This window comes from Ceratotherium simum, chromosome 19, assembly GCF_057802395.1.
Source record: "Ceratotherium simum simum isolate JZ-2026a chromosome 19, ASM5780239v1, whole genome shotgun sequence".
In the NCBI taxonomy this organism is placed as follows: domain Eukaryota; kingdom Metazoa; phylum Chordata; class Mammalia; order Perissodactyla; family Rhinocerotidae; genus Ceratotherium; species Ceratotherium simum.
In genome coordinates, this window is record NC_141918.1 from 53,530,012 (window position 1) to 53,551,796 (window position 21,785).

Sequence of the window (21,785 nt, forward strand, 5' to 3'; positions counted from 1 at the left end):
AGTGATTGACTGAAAGGCTGTTTCGCTTTGTTTTCCTTGGATATTTGGTGCCATATCCAAGGCACAGCATATCAATGACTATGTAAAATGTAATAAGTTTCTGAATGATGTAATATCTGAGGTTATAGAACCTGAGTTTGATGTTTCTCCTCCATTCTAGATTTGTAAATCTGCAGTACTCAGTAAAATAAGGACTCATTTCAGTAAAAATGAAGTCAAATTTCTACCAATGATTCCAACAATAATTCCCCAATACATTAAAAGCAGCTTTGTATTATTGAAGGCCTAGTATGTCCCAGGCACTGTGCAATTATCACCTCTTATGCATAATAGCCTACGAGCTCAACATCACCATTCTATAGAGGAAAAATACTGACGCTTAGAGAAGTTGGTTGACTTGCCTAAATTCACACAGCAAGTAAGATGCAGAATCCAAGTCTGATTTCCTTAGAGTCCTATCTACTACCTCCTGCTGCCTCTCCACAGAATTGCTGGACCTCAACAACAAATATACAAGCACATTTTTATCCTGGCACCTGTCATGTACAGTATGCGGAATATAATAATAAATAATTTCTAACAAAAGGCCTTTGAGCTTAGGAATAAACAAAATGGCATTCACATAAGTATAATATATGGTATATTAGAGAGGAGGTTGTTGGTTCCGGGTGTCTGCCACACCCTCCACTCCTTCTGAGGAAAAACCAATAATGTGACTTTATCATATTGGCCACAATTACACCCAAACTGGGCACCTGGCATGGGGGCAGCCTGCTATAGGCTGCTGTTGCCCTGTGAGAGCGGCAAGTATGAGAATTCTTTTCAGACTTGATGTTCAGGAGCAGTCTGACAACGTTTTGTGGGGAGTTTGACAGTGAGAGACTCAGAGAGAAGCCTCGGTCAGGGGCAGGGTGGAGGTTGGGATGAACACAGAGAAGCAGCAGACATTTCAAGATACAAGGAGGAGACAGGTGCGGTTGAAGCAGAAGGCTCCTGTGGGAGAATGACAGAAAATGAGCTTGGGGGAAAGTCTAAAACTAAACATCTTTTCTAGGTATAAAACATAACGTCCTCGAAATCTGGTTTTCCAACTGGCAAAGAGGTGTCCCTGACCATCTTATGATTAGAAATACATTTGTTCATCCTCAAAGGTCCTTTAACAAAAAGAAGAATGTATATGAATGGTCGCCAGGAGGGAGCCTCTATGAACCACAGGACAATTGCCCTAAACCAGCCAAAACAAAACGGTCCATAAAATTACAGATGTGGTGTTGGGAAGCCTGAAATACTTTTCCTCATACCAGAAATGCTTGGTATCCTAATAGTGTTTTCTCTGTGTTATGTTTTCTATACACTTAATAATTTCCCTTGGTCTGTGTCTCATCATTAAAGAACACTAGATCTAGGTCAACACTAGAAAATGTCCATTCGCAGGAAACCACATGTGATTCCATCACTCATGAACCATCATTCGTAATCATCAGTGTCAGTTTAGTTATAGCAACAGATGTTAAAACACACTTGGTAACTACAAAGGCTCTTTTAATGTCAGTTTAATTTAAACCTTAACCTCAGATTTTTTCCACAGATACAGCGAGAAACCACAAGGATCTTCTTGTCCTAATGTTTCTTCCATACACTGCAATAAAAGTTCTTGTTTTGGAAACAGAGAAACCTTCTGAATCAGCAGTCAGGGCCCCTGCGTTTGCCATGGTCACACCACATGGTCCCTACATTAGCCTCCTTAGGGCCTGGGGGGAAGCGCGTCCATTATTTTCACTCTGGGGTTTGGGCTACATATTTCAGATAGAAGTGGGTAGTGTACTAGAATTGCAAAGTACTTTTTAGAAACTTTCAGAGAACGGCAACGAATTTAAACAATATTTACCGAGTCTTTACAATGGACAAGCTAGTGAGTTCCTTAGTTAGGGGGATAAAGAGATGCATAATTGCATAAACATTCACCACGCAGGAAGTGTACGATCTAGAAGAGTGTTTTCTAATAGAAATATAATGTGAGCCACACACATAATTTTAAATCCTCTGCTAGCCACATTAAATAAAGTAAAAAGAAACACGAAGTTAATTTCAATAATATAATTTATTTAACGCAATATTTCCAAAATATTATCATTTCAAAATGGAATCAGTATAAAATTATCAATGACATATTCTACATTCATTTTTTTGGTACCAAGTCTTTAAGCTGTGATATGTACTTTGCACTTACAGCACATCTCAGTTCAGACCAGCCACATGTCAGGTGCTCAAAGGCCACTCGCGGCCACTGTATCGGACCCTACACGTCTAGTACTTACAAGAGATAAGACCATAAATGGCTGCAGTACAAGCTCCATTTGGGTTAGGGAGAGGAGGAGATTCTCCACGGAAGAGACGGCGTTTGACTCTGGTGTTCTCAATAATGGTTATGAGTTGGAGAGAATGAAGAGTGTCGTTCACACTGAAGGAATCACGGAGACAACATCTTGGGGAGGAGAACTGCAGGAACTGCAGCTCCTTCAGCCAGCGGAGCTGCTCGTTGTGCTTAAGACGATGACACCCTCCTTGAGGAGGTCTGTGAGAGCCTGCGAGTTTCTACTTTACTCTCCAAACCTATCTCCCATTTCCAGGCTCCCTGCTCGAGCTGCAAGGTCTGTACGCCACCTCTCATAAACTCCTTTCTCCCTCCTGGCCTTTATGCAGCAGCGCCCTGCCTGGAACTTGTCTGGTTTGGCTCATCTCTGCTTCTAGCACCTGGGATAGTGCTCAGCAGAGAGTCAGTCCTCCGTAAATACGTTTGAATAAACAAATGAAGGACTGCAGGGAACATGTAGGGAAGAAGAAGATGGGAAAGTGGGAAAGGTCCAATCGATGTCTTGTTGTTAGGGCCTTGGGCACTAGCTTAAGGGCGTGCAATGAATTCTGTGAGCAAGCCAGTTGCACACCTGTCCCCTACATATTAAACATTTGTCTGCAGCTCAGCCCTGTGTGGGATGGTTTGGAGTGAGGAGAGATGGGCAGTGGAGAGCCTGTTAGGGGCCTTTTGAAGGAGTCCAGATGAGAGGCAATGGGGATCTATGCTGTAGGAGAGTGGTGGGTGTATGTGTTAGTAACAAATGACACCAAGAGTACAAATCACTGTGCAGAAATCGTATACTCTCAGAGGTGAAAAGGACGTTTGCCATCCAACAGATGAGGAAAGTGAGACTCAGATAAGTTAAATTACTTTCCTTTAATTAAACTTTCGAGTTCATTACTCTGCACAAATGGATTTTGTTATGAAAATGAAGCCCGAGTAGATTACATGCCATAGGATAAGGGATCATTTTACAAACATTATATTAAGCAGATACAGAAAAGTGGGGGAAAAAGATGAAAAGGATACAAAATTATTTGAATAATGAAAGATATGGCTTTAAAAAGTTTTCAACACTAGACATAACTGACCTTAAAACACTGAAGCTGCTCACGTGTTCAGTGAAGGTTCTCGTTTAGCAGTCACTTCAATATTTCCATTTTCTAAGAATGCTAGAAGTGGTACCAATACATCTTCACAATGATCGAAATGTCAAAGTGTTCCCATTTGACAGAATAAAAAAAGACCAAGAGAGGGAAATTAAATGGCAGCAGCACGGTGAGGGGAGGTTAGTCTGTGAGTCATGTCGTCTTCATAATTGGATAACTCACTTGCTTCTAGGCTGTGTTCTCAGCTAAACTCCATGGTTTTTGTGTGAGTGTCTCAGAAGAAGGTGAGAAGAGGGAGAGAATATTTTTAATTTTTGAAGCATTAAGCTCTGGCAATCCAAACTTTAGGATCTAGACAATATAAGATGGCTCATAACGTGCTGGTTTCTAATAAGCTGTAAAAGTCTCGCTCTTTCATTGAGAAAGATTTGTAAATTTTTAAAATCTTAAATAGTTACAGCTGACTAAGATAACATTACAAAGGAGTATTAGACTGAATATTTCATGAGGCTTTGCTGGTCGTAGTGTCCTTAAATGGTGGAACCTTTAGGGTAGAGGCAAGTAAGAGTTTTAGAAGATTTGTGTTTATTTATTGCCAAACTACCATTAAAAAAAAAATCAGCTAGGCTGTACGGTTGACATTGCAAAGCCAGAGCAGCCTTGATAGGACAGAAGTTTCACTTTAAAACCAGCTGTTTTGATACTGTGCAGATCAAACCTTGATATAAAACCTTTAAACCTCAAGATTGGATAATATTTATTTTAATAAAAACTTGTATTTTAATGTCAAAAAGAACAGAAGTCAGACCGTTTACTAAGGGGTTACAATCAGACTTGGAATCCACATTAACTATCTTTTGTGAGTTAAGAAAAGTAAATAGTATAAAGCTAACTCAAGGAAGCATGGATATTAATGTGATTTGTGGAGACATTGGAGACATAAATCAGACATAATTTTCTGATTTTCAAAAACTAGTCATCTTCACCTCCTCAAATGGTCTCATAATTCTTTGATGACACATGGCAGAGAAGGGCTTACGTCAAACCGAAACGTGGACAAGGAAAGATAAACGGTAGGTCCGGCGAACGATTTGAGATGCCAATATTCCTCCTGAGGACTTCATTCATTAATTGTATGCTTTCTCCAGGAGGCACGGGGAATGAAAGGCATCTGGTTCTCAGAGATTTAGCAACATACATTACAAAAGCTCTACTTTTGTCCCCATTGATAATCAGATGGAAGATTTCCGTCTTTCTGAATCTTCTTTCAAACGTGTGGTTACCTGTAGCTCAGGTCCTGACCCCAAATATGGCAAGCAAGGCTACAGCAGTGAGGGCCGTCCTAGCCTCCTACCTCTCTGCCCTCCCTCTTTATTTTTCTTCATCACATTTCCCATCTAAGATAGCATGGGTGACTTTTATTATTGTGATGAAATATACATAGTATTATACATACATAATGTACGATATAACATACATAACACACATTTCCCATTTTAACCATTTTTAAGTGTGCAGTTCAGTACATTCATATTTTTCTGCAACACTCACCACCACCCATCTCCAGAACTTTTTCATCTTCCCAAACAGAAACTCTGTCCCCATTAAACAGTAACTCCCATCCTTCTCCCCCCAGCCCCTGGCATCCACCATTCCACTTGCTGTCTGTGTGAATTTGACTCCCCTAGGAACCTCATATAAGCGGAATCACACAGTATTTGTCCTTTTGTGACTGGAGTGTTTCACTTTTTAAATTTTGTTTATTGACTAGCTTGCTTATTGAGAACATAAGCATCTAGGGCAGGTGTTTCTGTCTGTTATTCTCCGCTCTCTTTCCAGCGTCTCGGAAGTCTCTGGGACCTGTAGATTCTAATAAATGTTGTATGAATGAATGGTTCAGGATGGGCCACAGGGCTATGATGGGGTGACTGTCAGTCAACATTGCACGGGGGACTACTGAGCACTGGCTAAGTGCTGGGCACAGTGGATATACCAGGGTTAAAGCCACAGGCTGGCCTCAGAGAGCTTGTGTCCGTGCTAAAGTCCAATGAGTGAAAGGTAATCGCACCCTAGTGAAACTAGGGTCGTGACTGAAGGAAGATCACTGCTCAAGAAACAGACAGGAGGTGCTCCAGTCTTGGAGGAAGGGGAACAGGACTTTTAAGGGTGTGCCTTCAAACCCCGCCCCGAGGGGTGAGTGGGTGTTGGCCATGTATGGAGTTCAAGGCCAGAAGAACATTCTAAGGAAGGGGAACAACCACAGGGCTCTTGACTGTTCTGAGCCTTGAACCTTTCTAACAGTCTAGTGAAGCCTAGGGATCCCTTCCTAGAATAAGTTTTTAAAGAAAAAAGTAAAATACATAGGATTACAAAGGCAATCAATTATATTAAACTACAGTTAGCAAAATATTTTTAGTCATATATAAATATTCTCAGTACTATGTGTGATTCTTTGTTAACGCACTGGATGACAAAGTCTAGACGAAAGCTAGTAACTACTGTAAACTTCTCAGTAATGATAAGCTGCCATGACATGTGGTGTTACCTTCAATTACTGACATGCGATATGAAAATATCTGTGATTTCTATTAGTGACAAAATCACAGGTCCTGGTAATACTACTGCAGTTGGTTGGCTACATTCATAATTGGAGGAAGTACTAAATTTCAGTTAGAGGTTAATGAAAATACACATGTACTTTTTTTCCATCCAGGTTCCTGAATTCCATCCGTAGACATCTTTCTCCCCCCAGAAGGTCTGCAGATGCCAGGTTAAGAGCCCCTGAGCTATGACAGGACTGCGCAGTTGGGGAGGAGTAAGCTATCCAGCATGCTTGGAATTCAGTGGATGAGGAAGGGGAAGAAGGAGAAAGGGAAATAGATGAAGGGTAAGAGAGGTCATCAAGGGCCCCATCTCAGGAAGCTTTGTATGCAATGCTAAGGAATCCGGACTTTACTCTAAGAGCTATGATGAACCATTGACCTGTTTTAAGCGCAGGGGTGTCAAGCTCCAACTTGTGTTTGAGAAAGCCCTTCTAGATTGCAGTTTGGAGGACTCTGTGGGGCAAGACTGGCTGTGGGAGGCCAGGTAGGAGGTGGTGGCAGTTCTCCAGGGAAGGACGAAGGTGGCCTGAGTCAGGGAAGTGGCAGTGCAGACTGCCAGTAAGTAAATGGAAGTGGGAGCCAAAAGCTACGTAGAAGGTAGAATGGACGAACGCGGATTCCCTTTTATTCCTAGCCCACAGAATGTGACAGTGCTAGCACAAAAACAAAGAACTCCATTTCAGTTTTCTGAAGTTCCTAGGGTGATAGATGGTGAGCACAGAAGGCCCAGTGAAAAACCACAGCAGCTGCCAGAGAAGTGATGCGATGTAATGGAAAGATACCCTCCAATGTCGTCAACTGACGTGGGCCTCCTTATCTGTGTGACCATGGAGAAGTTACTTAACCTTTCTGATACCCAGTACCCTTGTTGGTGAAGCAAGGCTAAGGACACCTGCATTCCTGAGTTGTGAAACACAGGGAGAAAAAAAAATCATTGAACATTTTCTAAATTAAGTGCTATGAAAATGTTACTTCTGCTAATATATTATAAACAATCAATAAAAGGTAATTACTACACAAGTCAGTATTTACTAAGAGTTGAAGAGGCATTTGAAGAAAGCAATCTGTGCAATTCATAGCAGCTGGGGAAGCATCATGGCTCACATGTAACTAAGATGGCTGTGGAAAAACACGTAGAATTGAGCTCAGTGTGGGGTAGGGGTCAAGGGTGAGCAAAAAGAGGAGTTTTCAGGTAGAAGAAGTAAGAATGAGGGGTGTGGGCCCAGTCTATTCCTGAGACAGCAGAGCTGGAGAGGTATGCCCAGGAGAGTAGGCGGTAAGGTGAAGTATGCTGATGTGGCTGGAATATGGGGGACTTTGAAAACTATCCAAAGTGGTTGGTCAACATACAGTGAAACCCATGAAAAGGATGGTTTCTAACATTATTATTATACGCTGACTTAGTAAACCACTTAAAAAAAAAAGATTTCCAATCTGGAAAAAAGATTTCCAATCTGGAAATACTCAATGTTTGGATATGTCTGTTTATTCTAGTTTCAAAGAAAGAATTAGGCCGTGTCCTTCTGACTGGGGTTTGCAGCCCCTGGGAGCTTTTCCGATCCTTGTGACTTTTTTTGCCCTGAGGTAGGTGGGGATAAATGATGTCATTTAAACTAAAGCATATTAGTGTCAGCTATTTTCAAGAGGGCCCAAATACCTCAATTCTTCACAAAATAAAATGCTTCTTAATTCAGAAAAAGAAAATAAGAAAAAGAGAAAAACAGAACAAAATAGTCCATATCTGAGAGAGTGAAAAAGCTTATTGCCACAAAGAAGGAACCTGGCTTCTCGTGCCAAGGTTACCACCACTCTACGTGACGCTGGGGAAATTCTCTCTTCTTTCACTGACTGTTTCCTCAGGAAAAACAGAACTACTATGGGAAAGCTGTTCATCTGTCTAAACTGCTGTGATTTCTTCATGGGAAAGTCAAGGAGGAGAAAGGCAGGGAAGAGTGAGAGTCCAGAAGATGGTGGTGGCTGCACCAAGGCCTTGGAGCTAAAGAGAGGGGGATTTTTTAAAAAATTGGTTTTAGAGGTAAACTCAATAGGATGTCCAATAAATTGCACTGATGTTGGAAGAAAAGGAGGAGGACTAATCGCTAGGTTTTTGGTGCTAACAAATCAGTAGATGGCAGTTTCATTTACTGAGATGGGGAAAATTGGGGAAGGGACAAAATTAGGTCAGAAGAAAAATCAAGAGTTCAATTCTGAGCAGGATTAGTTTAAGGTGTCTATATGCCATTTCAATGGGAATATTCAGTAGATAACTGGGAATAGGGATCTCACATTCAGAGAACTGATAAATTTAAGGAGGACACACGGATTGTATTTAAAGCACACAGGAATGAATGAACTTGTGTGTTGCTGGGGAGGAGGAGGGAGAGGATGGAGAGTGTATGGGAAAGCGAGAAAGGTGGAGAACCAAAGTGAGAGGGAAAAGAGACAAAGAGCTGGTGAGAGGAAGACAGGCCAGTGAGCCAAGGTTGGAGGCTGAGCCCTCCCGTATTAGAGGTAGGACAGAGCAGGAGGAGCCCAGAGGCAGGAGGAGAGCTGGGCAGTGTTGGGCCACAGAAGCCACAGCTGAGTTTTCACGGGGGGAGTGGTCCACAGGGAGGCACGCTGAGAAAACGAAAGTTAAGATGAGGATGGATAAGTGTCCTTGTGACAAAGGAAATACAAACAAAAGAGCTTGATCTTAAAGAAAACAAGAGGGATGAAATGCCCTGTAATACCAAGTTTTGAGCCTTTAATAAATATTTTCGTGAAAGTAGAGCAATAAAAGGATTTTAAAGATCATCTCAGAGTGTTCATGAGTTACATATGTTACACTTTTGAATGTCAAAGATCATCTCAGAGTGTTCATGAGTTACATATGTTACACTTTTGAATGTCAAATGGATTTCAAGTCTTGGCAGTGCGAGGAGATTGGAAAACAGAACTTGGCGTTCAATTCAGATAGAATCTCAGCAATAACTTGATTATCTCATCAATAATCAATGATTCTACGTTGGGCATAAGGGTTGGGGTATCCACTCCTCCCTCATTGCCTTGTGCACATGGAACTACAAAAGCAGAGTAATTTGGTGTCATTTGATTTAATGAGATCCTGTGCAAATGAAAGACCATTTCGGCAATGAAGCCAGACCATTGCAACTATCTAGAGAAGATAAATTAATTACCTTCACTAGTTCCTGAGCCTCTGGAAACAACTAAATAACTCAATAAAAGTGTGAACCTACTGGCCATGCAGAGGTCTTTTGAGAAACAACCTTTACACAACAAAATTCAAAAGCAAAGAGGTTTTATAACAGCAGGTCTACAAGTAGACTCATGGGTAAAATTACAGTTTATACCATGATGGAAAGTGGAGAAAGGAGGGCTAGAAAGTAGGTCACAATTTTGAACTCTGTCTTGGTAACCTCTAACATGTTTTGAGTGCTAAGTATACACCAGGCACTGGGGCTAAATGCTTTCCATGCATTATGTCACTTAATCCTCACAACAGTTCTATGAGGTAAGTGTTGTTATTAACCCGTTTTACAGATAAACCATAGACTTAGAACATTAACTAGTTTGCCCAACGTCACAAAGCTTGTAAGTAATGTAGATAAGAGTCCAACTGGGTTTGTCTGACTCCATATTAGGAGTCCTTAATATCTTTTTCCTTTAAGGGTTTGGGTGTTCATACGTTTTGAGTGTAACCAAAAATGTTTTGACTAAAAAAGGTTATAGATAAATTCAGTACCATTAGATACAACTTGGAAAATTATGCAATGTTTTAGTGGAACAAATAGAAACATTCTATAATTTCACTTTGCCACTCTTCCCATTGAGAGGTGGAGTTTGTTCTTCCTCCTCTTGGGTCTGAGACGGCCCTGAGACTCCTTTGATGAATCAAATGCGGTGGAAGTGACACTGAATAACCTCCAAGGCTGGGCCTTATGGGACCTGCAGCTTCTGCTGCTCTCTTGAAGCACATCCTCTTAGAGCCAGCAGCCTTCTAAAACGTCTGACTATCTTAAGACTATGGTGCTCTGAGGAAGCCCAAGCTACACAGAAAGAGAAGGAGGCTGATAAAGAAGCAATGAGTTACCAGACATGAGCATCAAGCTTTCTCGGACTTTCTGGCCAAGCGAACAGCTGAATGCAACTGAGGAATGTCCCAGCTACCGTCACAGAGCAGAACCATCCTAACGAGTTAACCCGAATTCCTAATCCATGGAATCATGAGCAAAAAAAAAAAAAGGTGGTTGTTTTGATCACTATGCTTTGGGTATTTTCTTATGCAACAATAGATAACATAGATTTAGTACAGTAGGATACAATTTGGAAAATTATACTGTATTATAGAGGGACAAGCATAAAACACTCCTATAGTTTTACTTTGAGTCCAAGTGGCTTATGTTGTATATCTGAGACGATAAACCTGCAGTTTAAAAGTTAGCTCTGATCCAGTGGTTAATTTCATCTGGTCTGAGGCAAGCATTTTCAAGAACAAAAGCTAATAGAGAAGCACTTTATATTTTAGAACTATATTTCTGCTGTGTCATCACAGTAATGCATCAGTATAATGATCATCTACTTTTAATATCCGGAACTAGCCCTTGGTGGTTGCCTTTGGCTTTTTTCTTTATACTATAAGCCTTCTATCTTCCTTTTAAAAATATCCGAGGCAGGTTACAATGAGATACACATAACAAGAGAGTCAAAATAAAAGCACAAGAATAAACCCAAATTTAGCAACTGAGAAGTTATTTCTAAAGATTTGTCTAATTTGTTCACTGAAATTTACCTTTAAATTTAGCTTTGAGTTTCCTGGCACTGAGGCAAATCTGTGGGGTTATATCATGCTAAATGTGACTTTATTCTGAAAAGAAAAATTTTTAACCTACTGCTAAATTATAAGAGCAATTTTTTATGTAGATCTCTTCGCAGGGAGCAGTAAGTGAGAGAAGAGACAATGGCTTCAAAAGAGACATCATTTAGACAACAAATGTGTCTCAGACATGGAGTCCTAGCATCTGCCCCTGTTTAAAACAAAACAGAACAAAATTTAAAGGACTTTTAATTTCTACGTGGGTTTTTAAATTAACTCCTCTCTCTTCTCCCCCCATAGATCAGAATTTCATAATTTCCTCTTTTTATTTGTTTCAATAAGGATTTATTGACAACCCTCCAGGAGCCAAGCCCTGAGGGTATAATTGTAAGCAAAAGAGAGAGAGAAGGTCCCTGCCCTCCTAGAGATCATAGTCCAGGAGGATATTAATTAATGTTAAGGACATTAATTAAATAGCTACTCCAATATGTGATTATAAATTGATAGGTGCCATAAAAAAAGAACAGGAGTAACAGGGAGACATGATCCAAGTTCCTGGGGATGGGGCAGGATGGGGAGAGGGAGGGAAAATATAATTTCTTATGTCCCCATTCCTCCCATAATGCCTGACACACACATAGGTGCTCAATTTGTGTTGGCTGTTGAAGATAAGAATACAAAGAAAGGGGAGTTTCAACACTAATTCTGAATCTGTTGTTTGAAGGATAATGACATTAGGAAGGAGGTCACTGTTAGAAATTTTCATTGCTCTGATTTTTGGAAAGGAATAAAATGTACAATGCAAGAGCTATCTGTCCAGATACCAAATGAAAAAAATCACACGTTCTGAAATTATCTGATTGAGATTATGTCTGAAAAGTTACCCTCAAACGCCTGATTTAATGCATCTATTCTGTGCTGGAAGACTAATTATTAGCAATGGCTTCACCATCTTATTAGCGGCAATGTGAGAAGGTGTGGGCCCTTTTACGTAAAAGTTGACTAATAGACAAATAAATTAGATATGACTGCTTTGCCAAAGCTGATAACTAAGGCCCTGTGTACAGTAAGTGCCAGGTTCTAGTTCTAACTACGTAACATTTAATATTTGGGGTCAAGTGGCTGAAAGAGAAAGCAATTATATTGTTGTTCTTTGGAAATTCATTTACAGATCGCTATTCTTTAGTTGCAAGCTCTTAAAAGCTATATTAGGCACCCTATCATCCATCCAGCTCCTAAAGCTTTATTACATAACATGTAGCAGGAATGTTTTTCCAATTTCTACTCAGTTCTCCCTTCTACCACCTTACCATCTTTTCTTTTTAACCTGTTCTTGTCTTGTCTACTCTACAGTGCTACAGATTTCCTGCAATATTTTATGTTTCCCATAATTTACTAATAATTTTAACAAAGTAAAGAATTCTACCTTAGAATCCATCCTATTGGGGATGTTCCACTTCAGATACAAACGAGGCTTCAATGGAAGGGAAAAACCTCTGTTATGGGATGAATTGTGTTCCCCCAAGACTTGTATATTAAAGTCCTAACCCCAGAACCTCAGTATGTAAACTTATTTGGCGATAGGGTCTTTATAGAGGTAATCAAGTGACAATGAGGTGGGCTCTAATCGGATATGACTGGTGTTCCTATAAGAAGGGGAAATTTGGACAGATACATGCAGATGGAAGATGATGTGAAGATACAGGGAGAAGGCAGCCATCTACAAGCCAAGGGGAGAGGCCTGGAACAGATCCTTCCTTCACAGCCCTCAGGAGGTACAAACCTGCTGACACCTTGATCTCAGACTTCTGGCCCCCAGAACTGAGAGACAATAAATTTCTGCTGTTTAAGCCAGTTCGGGCACTTTGTCGTGGCAGCTCTAACAAACCAGAACAACTTCTATTTCCCTGTGAAAATCTAAGATAGTTTTTGGAAGATTTTCTGACTTCTCACCCAAACATGGGCTAGAAACTCTGGAATTTACCTCCGTGAATGAAGTGCCAGAGATGCCTTTGAGGTTTCTTAACTCCTGAAGCTTTATAATCCCATTAAATATATTCTTCAGTAAACCATGAACATTTTCATTAATCTTTTCCTGTTAATCATAGTAAAATTGATGTAAAAGATATGAATATTCATAAATCAAGCCCTCTAACTTGTTATAAGGATTTTTCAAAAAATTATTTACAGGGCTAGCCTGGTGGCATAGTGGTTAAGTTTGCATGCTCCGCTTCAGCGGCCTGGGGTTTGAGGGTTTGGATCCTGGGCACCGACCTACACACCACTCATCAAGTCATGCTGTGGTGGGGTCCCACATACAAAATAGAGGAAGAAGGGCACAGATGTTAGCTCAGGGCCAATCTTCCTCACCAAAAAAATATATATATATATATATATTATTTATACCCAGTATCATAAAAATGCCAAACTAATCATCAAAATAGAACCCAGTTGAGAGCTTATTGCTCAAATCTAGTTTCTACCAACCTAACCAAACAAAAATGTCATTTCATTACCCACTTTAGAGCATATTAATTCATTAATGCATTAGTTTCTAATTCTTCCTTGCTTTTGTTAGTTGGAACACCAAACAGCAGTACTTGGAAGCAGTGGAAATCATGCCAAGATTTTCTGTAAATTCTTACTTCCTCTCTTTATCAATTCCCTTTCTATCTAACCAGGTAATTATATTACAGTTACACACAACACCTCTTGCCCAAATGCCTCAATGAAATTGTTTTTATTGATTCATTAAACATATATTATTGAGTGTCTACTATGTGCCAGGCACTCAGACAGAGTTGTGAACAAGCTAGATCTCTGCCCTCAGGGGGTTTGTGTTCTAGGATTCAGAGAAGCTCTAGGAGACTGCAGAGAGATTTCATTTCTAATGTCTTATTTTTAGACTAGCTCTCCACTGTTTTGCTGCTGTGCCTTACTCCCATCTTTTTAACCTCCCTGGAAGCTATATACTCATAGTTTTCTTTCCCATAATTTTTTTCTACAATACAACCTAAATTAGTACTGGTCCAGAAAAATTCAGGATTAAAAAAAAAATCAGTCAATTTTCAGAAAGATCATTCTATGGAAAAGATTATACTTGCGACTAATAAACTTTGAAAATACACATTATTACTTATTTTTAATTCTTAAACTATTAACTTCAATTTTTTTTTCCCTCCTTGGCATATTTTAACGTTGGTCATACAAGGACTCGAGTCTCAAAATCTTTAACTATTTTAGGACCCTTTTTATCTTGCTATTTCCAGAAACTAAAATCTTTGATCTGTCAAGGTCTTCCGTACTGGTTGATTTCACTCGAACAGACTCAGAGATGGCAAGATAGTCCTGAAGCCACTGGATCAGAAGAACATGAGTTCTCTGTTTCTACGGGTCATGAGTCTAGGGTTATTTCACTTCAGGCTTTTCTCTCTTTTGCCTTGAAATGAGCTTATCCTCCAGAGACAGGAGAGAGAGAGAGACAGAGACAGAGAGGAGAAGGAGGAGGTGAGGGAGGGGGAGGAAGAGAGGAGAGAAGGAGAACCACATGACCAGTCATTTCCCCAAGCAAATGGCAATTTGGGTGAATGCCCTGACCCAGGTAGGGAGAAGAGATCAAGGTGACCCCAATGCTTTAAAAATAGCTGAGTGGACTCTTTCCAGAAAAAAGTCACAGCAGGCTCTGGAAAGCAATTACAGCACTATTTTGGCATCTTGCTCTACCAAAGGGAACATTCTCCTACCGCGCTAGTTCCAGCCTTGATCTTCATTTCCCTTTGCTGTAAATACTTATGGAATCATTTTAGAATGCTAAGAAGAAATAGGTGTGAGAGTAAACAAACCATGGTAGTAATCCTCTCTCCAAACGCGGAGCAGCTGCCGAGGAAAGCCACAGCGGCCGCCAGCGTGCCTTGCTGTCTGCTCCTCCTCTTGTCCTCTTCCCCTCCCCTCTCCTTCTTCTCCCACACATAGTCTTTTCAACTTTGCCAGCCTGACTGTGTGGTCTGCCAGAGAAGCCTGGCCACTTGCTGGGCATGTATGCCCTTAGACCCAGGCTGGGTCTAAGGGTGGGTAGCTGCAGCTGCCCTGCTCATTTCTGGGCAGGAGGATGCCCTGAGACTAAGGGCCATGGCAGCTGGCTTTCCCGAGGGGAAGGACATGGGTCTCCAGAGAAGCTGTGCATACTCCTTCAGTTAAAGCCCTTTGGGAAAACTGTCTGTCCTGTGAACTTAACTTTCTTAAACTCCACGGCAGGGATAAAATTCTCCAACCCCTCGCTGGTGAGGAGCCAACGATTTCACACTCCGACAAGCTGCCAAGCTGGAACTAAGGCTCTAGTGAGCAGCAGGAAGCAGCATCCCATTGGTAAGGCAGGAGTCTTCTCCTTCTCTGCCATTGTGAAGAATGTTGATATCTACTATTTAACTTTTTGGACTTACTTCTAAAAATTAACTAGTAGGCATTTAAAAAATCACATTTTAAAAATATGCCTCCACAGTATTTTTTCTAGTGAACTCTCTTCAGCTCTAATTCAGACCTAAATTACTGATTAAAATTTTCTATTGATCCAATTCCCATAGAGTTCTTCCTCTTGTGCTTTTATAATCAGAAATCTCCAACTGGCAACACGTCTTTCAATGGCTCCCCACCCCCCATTTCAGATTTGCTTTATCTTGTTAAGCATTTACAGATTATCAAATATGGGTAACCTCAGAATATTTCTTTAGGCACCAACACTTTAGCACCAGTTCTTCAAAAAATGGAACTTTCAAGGAACTCTGCTACACTTTCCATTCACAATATTTCCCAAGTGCCGTAGCAGAGGGAGGGCTTTCTTGAGAGCTGCTGGGGCGACACAACATCTACCACACGAGGATGGCTCCTCACCGCGTTCTGTGTACTGCCGAGTAATCCCCAGCACAGCCGAGCCCAGCCAGCCACACGCCCCCGCCCCAGTCCAAGCCCTCGAAGACTCAGTGGTCAACGTGGAAAAGGCATCTTGACTTCAAACTTTTCTTCACACTCAGTGGCTTCTAAGACCACATTGAAAAATGAGGAAAAATAATAACTGGAAAGATGTTTTCAGGATTCTAGATGGGAGGATACATAATGCAGAACTGTATAGCATTGAAGTCAGTGATTTATATCAACATAAAATAAAAGAGATTAGTGAATCATTACTAAGAGGAAAAGCACTAGAGAGAAGTTGTGGTGTGGGCATCGAATCAGGAAACAGGCTGAGGCCCAAGTTCCCTAAGTACCCGCCAGCTATGTAGAGTAGCGACAACTTGTCCTTTACCAGATTTGAATTATTTCTCAGTCTCCATTTATGTGTAATCCATAGCCAAACATAGAACTAAAACACGTTCGATTCCTAAGCCATTAATCTGTTTCAAGAAAGAAGAAGGGGGAGGAGGAGGACAAAGCAATGACTGAGGGACCAGTTAATATAAGGATTCCTTCTTTCACTCGCGTCATGCTTTCCTTCAACAGAGATGGTTTGACCAGGAGGGGATCTAGTGAACGAGGTAACGGGGTCTCTGTCCTTAAGGGCCTTCCCGCCCTGTGGGAGCTCCGGGTGAGCGCAGGGTCCTAGCATTGTGGTGCAGTGGGCTTGGGCCGGTGCTGTGCTGCTGGAGACACACAGGAGGGACTGAGACAGCTCAGACTGCAGCTACTTCTGAAGAAGGCACAGTAGAAGCCACTGGAGTCTCCATCAGGGTTCCAGGAAGTGGGATCAAATACTTCCTGGAGAAATCCAAGACCTCTGATTTGTTGGAAAGCATTCCCACTGCCTTCAGGAGTCACTTGGAAAATGTGACTCTCCATAGCTATGGCCAACCACCTCCCCGCCATGGTCCTCTCTGGATGGTCTTCACGGGTGGTTTCCAGAGGGGAGAGCCAACCCGGCAGCCGTGTTAGCCTCAGAGCAGCTCACTCCAGTGATACAAACGGAAAGACTCAAGCTGACTGCCTAGGTTTGCATTCCAGCTACACATCTTCCTAGCACTGTGATCTTGGACCAGTCACTGAGCTCTCTGACTCTCAGTCTCCTTGGCTGTAAGATGCGCATAATAGATGCCTGTGAGGATTACACTAAGAACGTGCTTGGAACCGTGCCTGACCCTTACTAAGCACTCAATAAATGCTAGCCCTCTGAGCAGACATCGAGGGTTTCACACAAGAAAAGGACCTTTGTTATCATTCCAATTCAGATGCTGTGAGCAGACATGAAAGAACAGTAAAGGGAAATGAAATGTAAAGGGATGCTGTTTACGGACGAGTTGTGGAGAATAGCCACTTCCGAGGAGCTTAGTTTCCTTGCTCAGCTCTACTGGAGTAAATATCATAACCAGGCTGGAAACCTTTGCTTTGTCGCCGTCATTTTCAGAGAGAGGAGGAAGCTGGGGCAGTTAGACCTCTTCCCTTCTCCTCTGCTCACACTGGATGTGTAACGTCAGCAGGCAGGATGGACTGGGCTTAGGGATACGGGCTCTGGAGCCGGGCGCTTCCATCCTGACCCTGACCAACAAGCTGCATGATTCAGGGCTGGTTCCTCCACCTCAGCATGCCTCAGTTTCTCCATCTGTGAGATCGGGATCACCGCAGTGTCTACCTTTGGTTTCTGCGTGTGAGAATTTAAATATACAGTATACTTAAGCCTCTTGGAACAGGGACCAGCGATATTAGTGCTATATAAGTGATAGTAACTATAAAATGTATTGTTACTAAAGAACAATACAAGGAATTGTTCAAATGCACAAAATCAAGAAATACTGAGTCAAGACAGAGGTGCCTTATAGTCTCTTATTTAGCTCTACGAAGACGAGAGCTGGAGTTTGTTTCTACGCTATTTGTTAAAAAGAAGAATGAAGGAGGCATGAAGCACTGGTCTAGTCTGAGAGCATAACGAAGAGCAAAGCCACTGGATCTGGAAGTGGACCCCACCTGTCAGGGTGGCTTTGCCCTGTTCTAACTGGAGCGGCCGATTTACCTTGGGGGCACTCAGTTTCCTCGTCTTTAAAGCAGGGAGGGCAATGAGAGCATTGCGGAGGTTCATTCCAAATCCAAAATTCTAGATGGCTCAGTATTTGAAATTTTACAAAAGGTAATGTAATTATGGCTTAAGCGTCTTTTTTCATACCTAGTGTATTTCCAAAAAGGATTATCAAGTGGAAGACAATGTCATTTGTTTGTGTTTTCTGAGTCGTAATGCAAAAATCTGAACCATTGAACAAATCTTTAAATCCGTGAAAATGGATTATCTTTAGCACAATTGATAACTTTTAAAGCTCTTAGATTGTGAGACTAAAAGTGATAAGGACATTTTTCCATTCATCTTAAATGAATTTTTAGAGACTCTAAGAATAAAACATAATCCATAGACATTTGATGCTGACTTAGAGAGTGAAAGTCGGACTCTTACTGAGGGTAGCTCAGCAATTCTCAACTAAATGAAATTAAGCTGATTTAGTTGAGCTTTTAAAACATATGGGTAGAAAGCATAAGTCCAAAGGATTGGGCAGAACGCCCCCCAGCACTGCCTTTCTTCAGACTGTGCTCCTGGAAGCCGGCTCCCCCAGAGCAGCCTCTGTCATTGTCACCACTGAGGGCTGGAAGGAGACTTCAGGCTGGGCTGCCTTCACAGGTTTGATGAATTGGGTAGTGGCATAAAGATTTCACTTGGGAAGAAAAGATTCTGTTGTGGAAAAAAAAAGGGAAAGAGGGCAATTTGAAATAAAAAGTCTAGATTAAGAATACTGGCTTTGGGTCAAAGAAGGTTTAAATTTTAGCTCTGCTACTTTTTAGCTCTGTGACCTTGGGCTGGTTGGTTAATCTCTGTAAGCCACATTTTCTACATTTAATAATTTTCTGACTTCCTAGCATTACTGTAAGGATTAAATGAGATAATACATGTAAAGCGCTAGGCCTGTAATAGCTAGAACACAGTCAGCACCCAATAAATGGTGGCCACACTTGCTCTCCTAAATGAATGACGGGGGCAGATAATCTGCACTCTCTTTTGGTGAGCTTCTTGCCCTCCCTTTGGAATCTCTCAAAGGCACAAGAAGCACTAAGCTTTCTGCCATCAAAATTTGGGTCCAAACCTCAGTCTTTTTAGTGAGCCCTAAAAACCTACGGGTTTTTTCCAAGATCTGTTCATGGTCTCATGTGGGCTCTGGACAAAGCTTCACTTTGTTAGACTGTCCAGCTAGGTTAAAAATAAATATGCAGAAATGTGTGGAACTTCGACAATAGAATATAGAAAAAATGGATTATTCTTAGCTGAAAACAAAGGCATTCTAGTATATGAATGTGCATGTAAATGCATAGGAAAGGTCTGGAATGAACAGACACCACCATGGTAACATCAGTTCCCTCTAGGGGAGGAGGAAGACAGGGGAGGAGGTGGGATTTACCTCGGTATTGTCTTAATTTTTTACACATTTATGTACATATTAGTTATGTAATTAAAAACCAAACCAAACAAACAAAAAAGCAAAACTCAAGCAAAGTCATGGTACGAACTGAAATGAACTTTTCGAACAAGAACTTGTGGACGACACCAGTAGACAAGAAGCAAGGAATTTGCCCCCGGGGCTGTCCATGACTTGACACAAAGTCTTATTCTGCTGAGTCTGCCATCCTTGAGGAGCAAGCAAAGCATGAGGGGGAATTTCTGATCCTATCTCCAGCAACGGAGACCCATATGACGCTGCCTGCCAGCTAGCTCCGTGTAAACTTCTCTCTCTCGGCATGCACTCAGGTAAGACATCAGTACCCTGGCTAGTTCTTTCAAAACTCAAGGTCTACAGAGGCGCCAACTGAAGGCTACTGGTAAACTACGCTTTTAAGCAAAAAGAAATCAGATGATAAATTAGAATACCTATTACTACATTTCAGTGGCAAAGAAAATAAGAGACAACTTAAAAAAATCTACTTGACGGCTCCTTGTATGATTAAAAGATACCTGACTGAGGAGTTTTAAAGTATCACTCTGGCCCCTCTCCCCCCAATACCACCAAATAAATTAATGAATTAAACCAGATAAAGAGTTTAAGTACCGAATTATGGGCTACAGCATTTTATTAGTGAAACATTTGTTTACTGTCGGAAATTAGTTTTCACAAAGGGCCCTTTCCTTGGAAAGAAATATTTTGCTACAGGGAAAACTAAGAAACCTCCTGGAGCTCGGAGAAGTTGCACTGACTTGCTTTGATTCGACTGGCAGTCCCCACGAGAGAGACCTCGCCTGGTTCCCCGGGCTCCATGAGCAGTGGCCAGGACAGGTTGGTTTTGCTTTGGTTTTAATGCAAAAGTTTGGCCCATGGACTTGAGGGAGGATTTTGCTATACTGATGAGAACTCCGGCAAAGGCCCTCTGGCTGGGCCTGATATGCTGTGTCCGGCTCAGCTTGGACACTCAGTGCAAGCAGGTAGTCCAGCCCAGCGTGAAATTCACTGTGTTCTGCTAGTGGATTAAGTGAAGGGCTGCATTTCAGGCACAGCTCAGCAAGAACCTGAATGAAGGGCAGGAAGAATGAATGGAGAGAGCCATTTTGATGGAATTGCCCTAGGGCATTAAATAGGCCAGGGCAGCCGGCGGCTGAGGGAAGCTTCTGCTGCTTAAGAAACTCTCCCCAAGAGTGTCAATCATCAGTGGCTTAACAATCATTCATTTCTTACCTCCCACTTGTGTATAAATGTGCAGATCTACGCAGACCACCAGTGTGACCATTTCAATGAGCTGAGTTTATTGTGAAATACACAAAAAAGAAAAATGTTTTTTTTTGGTCACCTATAAGCAATGTAACATTAATACTATGAATAGAAGAACAAGCAATTTAAGAGAGAAACGTAGACAGCAGGATAACCCCATATACTCATTCAAATTTAGACCACCCACTGCTCTCTCTTTCTGAAAGAAAGGTAGCTCTACCAAGCAAAATTGAGGCAACTAGAAATAGAGGAACTAAAATGCAGGATTCCATCATTTCTGCAAAAGGTCATTCTAGTCCTTTGCTATTTTTACCAGAGAGAGAGACTCAGCAAGTTATTGGCTGAATGGATTTGGGAAGCCAGAAGCTGCTGCTCCTGACAGTGAAGACCGTACTGCAGCACTCCAGGCTGTGTGAATGAAAGGTGTGCAAAAGTTGACCCTTTCAAGGATAAGAGAAAGAGCTGCTGAATTAGACCCCGGCTAAATTACTAGCCATAACTGTACTCAGACCAATTCTCCTTGAAACTGCCTGCAATCTTGTGGCTTTGATTGAGAAATCCCCATTCCCAGCTCGAACCCTCCTTGAGCCTTCCCAGCCCAACCCCCTCCTCGCAGAGCCACTCTTCCTCGGCGCCCCTACCCGCAAATTTGCATCAAGGCAGGTATATTTCCCAGCTGGACCACCGCTACAGAAGCATGGCTTTCATTCAGGGCTCGGTTACAGAATCCTAGGCTTACCTCTGGCGAGCAATCAAAAGCATTTCAGAGAAGAGCAGAAAACAAAAGAAACAAACAAAACCTGTCCTTACCCGCTTCTTAAAAAATTGGAAGGCTGAGCATTTCTTGACTGGGAATCCATTCATGTCTTTGTTTACCATTATTCCACAGTGGGGAGCTCACAGTTATAGATCCAGGGTGGTCACCGCCGGGTTAGTGCATCTGGTTCCCGGTGTCCCTCCTGGAGACGGTTAACGAAGACGGAGCGGGATGGAGAATCCAGCGGGCTCAGGTCTCCACTCACACATTCTGCGGCACCGGCGATTGCAGCAACCTCTCCTAGCTTTCAGTCGCCCCAGGCAGTGGCTTTTCTCCTTCCATCACTGCTCCGAAACGCAGGCATCACCGCGAGACAGGACCCCGGGAAGCAGCGGATTCCGGGAGATGCTCCTGCTGCCGCGAGC

The 21,785-nt window shown here is 41.9% G+C and overlaps 1 protein-coding gene across 1 annotated transcript in view; it reads right to left on the reverse strand.

Moving 5' to 3' along the window:
• SGK1 (serum/glucocorticoid regulated kinase 1) overlaps positions 1-21,556 on the reverse strand; it is a 106,316-nt gene extending 84,760 nt beyond the window's left edge. Inside the window, exon 1 of the mRNA XM_004422340.3 lies at positions 21,414-21,556. Within this exon, the coding sequence (XP_004422397.1) occupies positions 21,414-21,482 (69 nt within the window). The 5' untranslated portion in view covers positions 21,483-21,556. The remainder of the gene's footprint in view (positions 1-21,413) is intronic.
• Between the last annotated feature and the right edge of the window lie 229 nt (positions 21,557-21,785).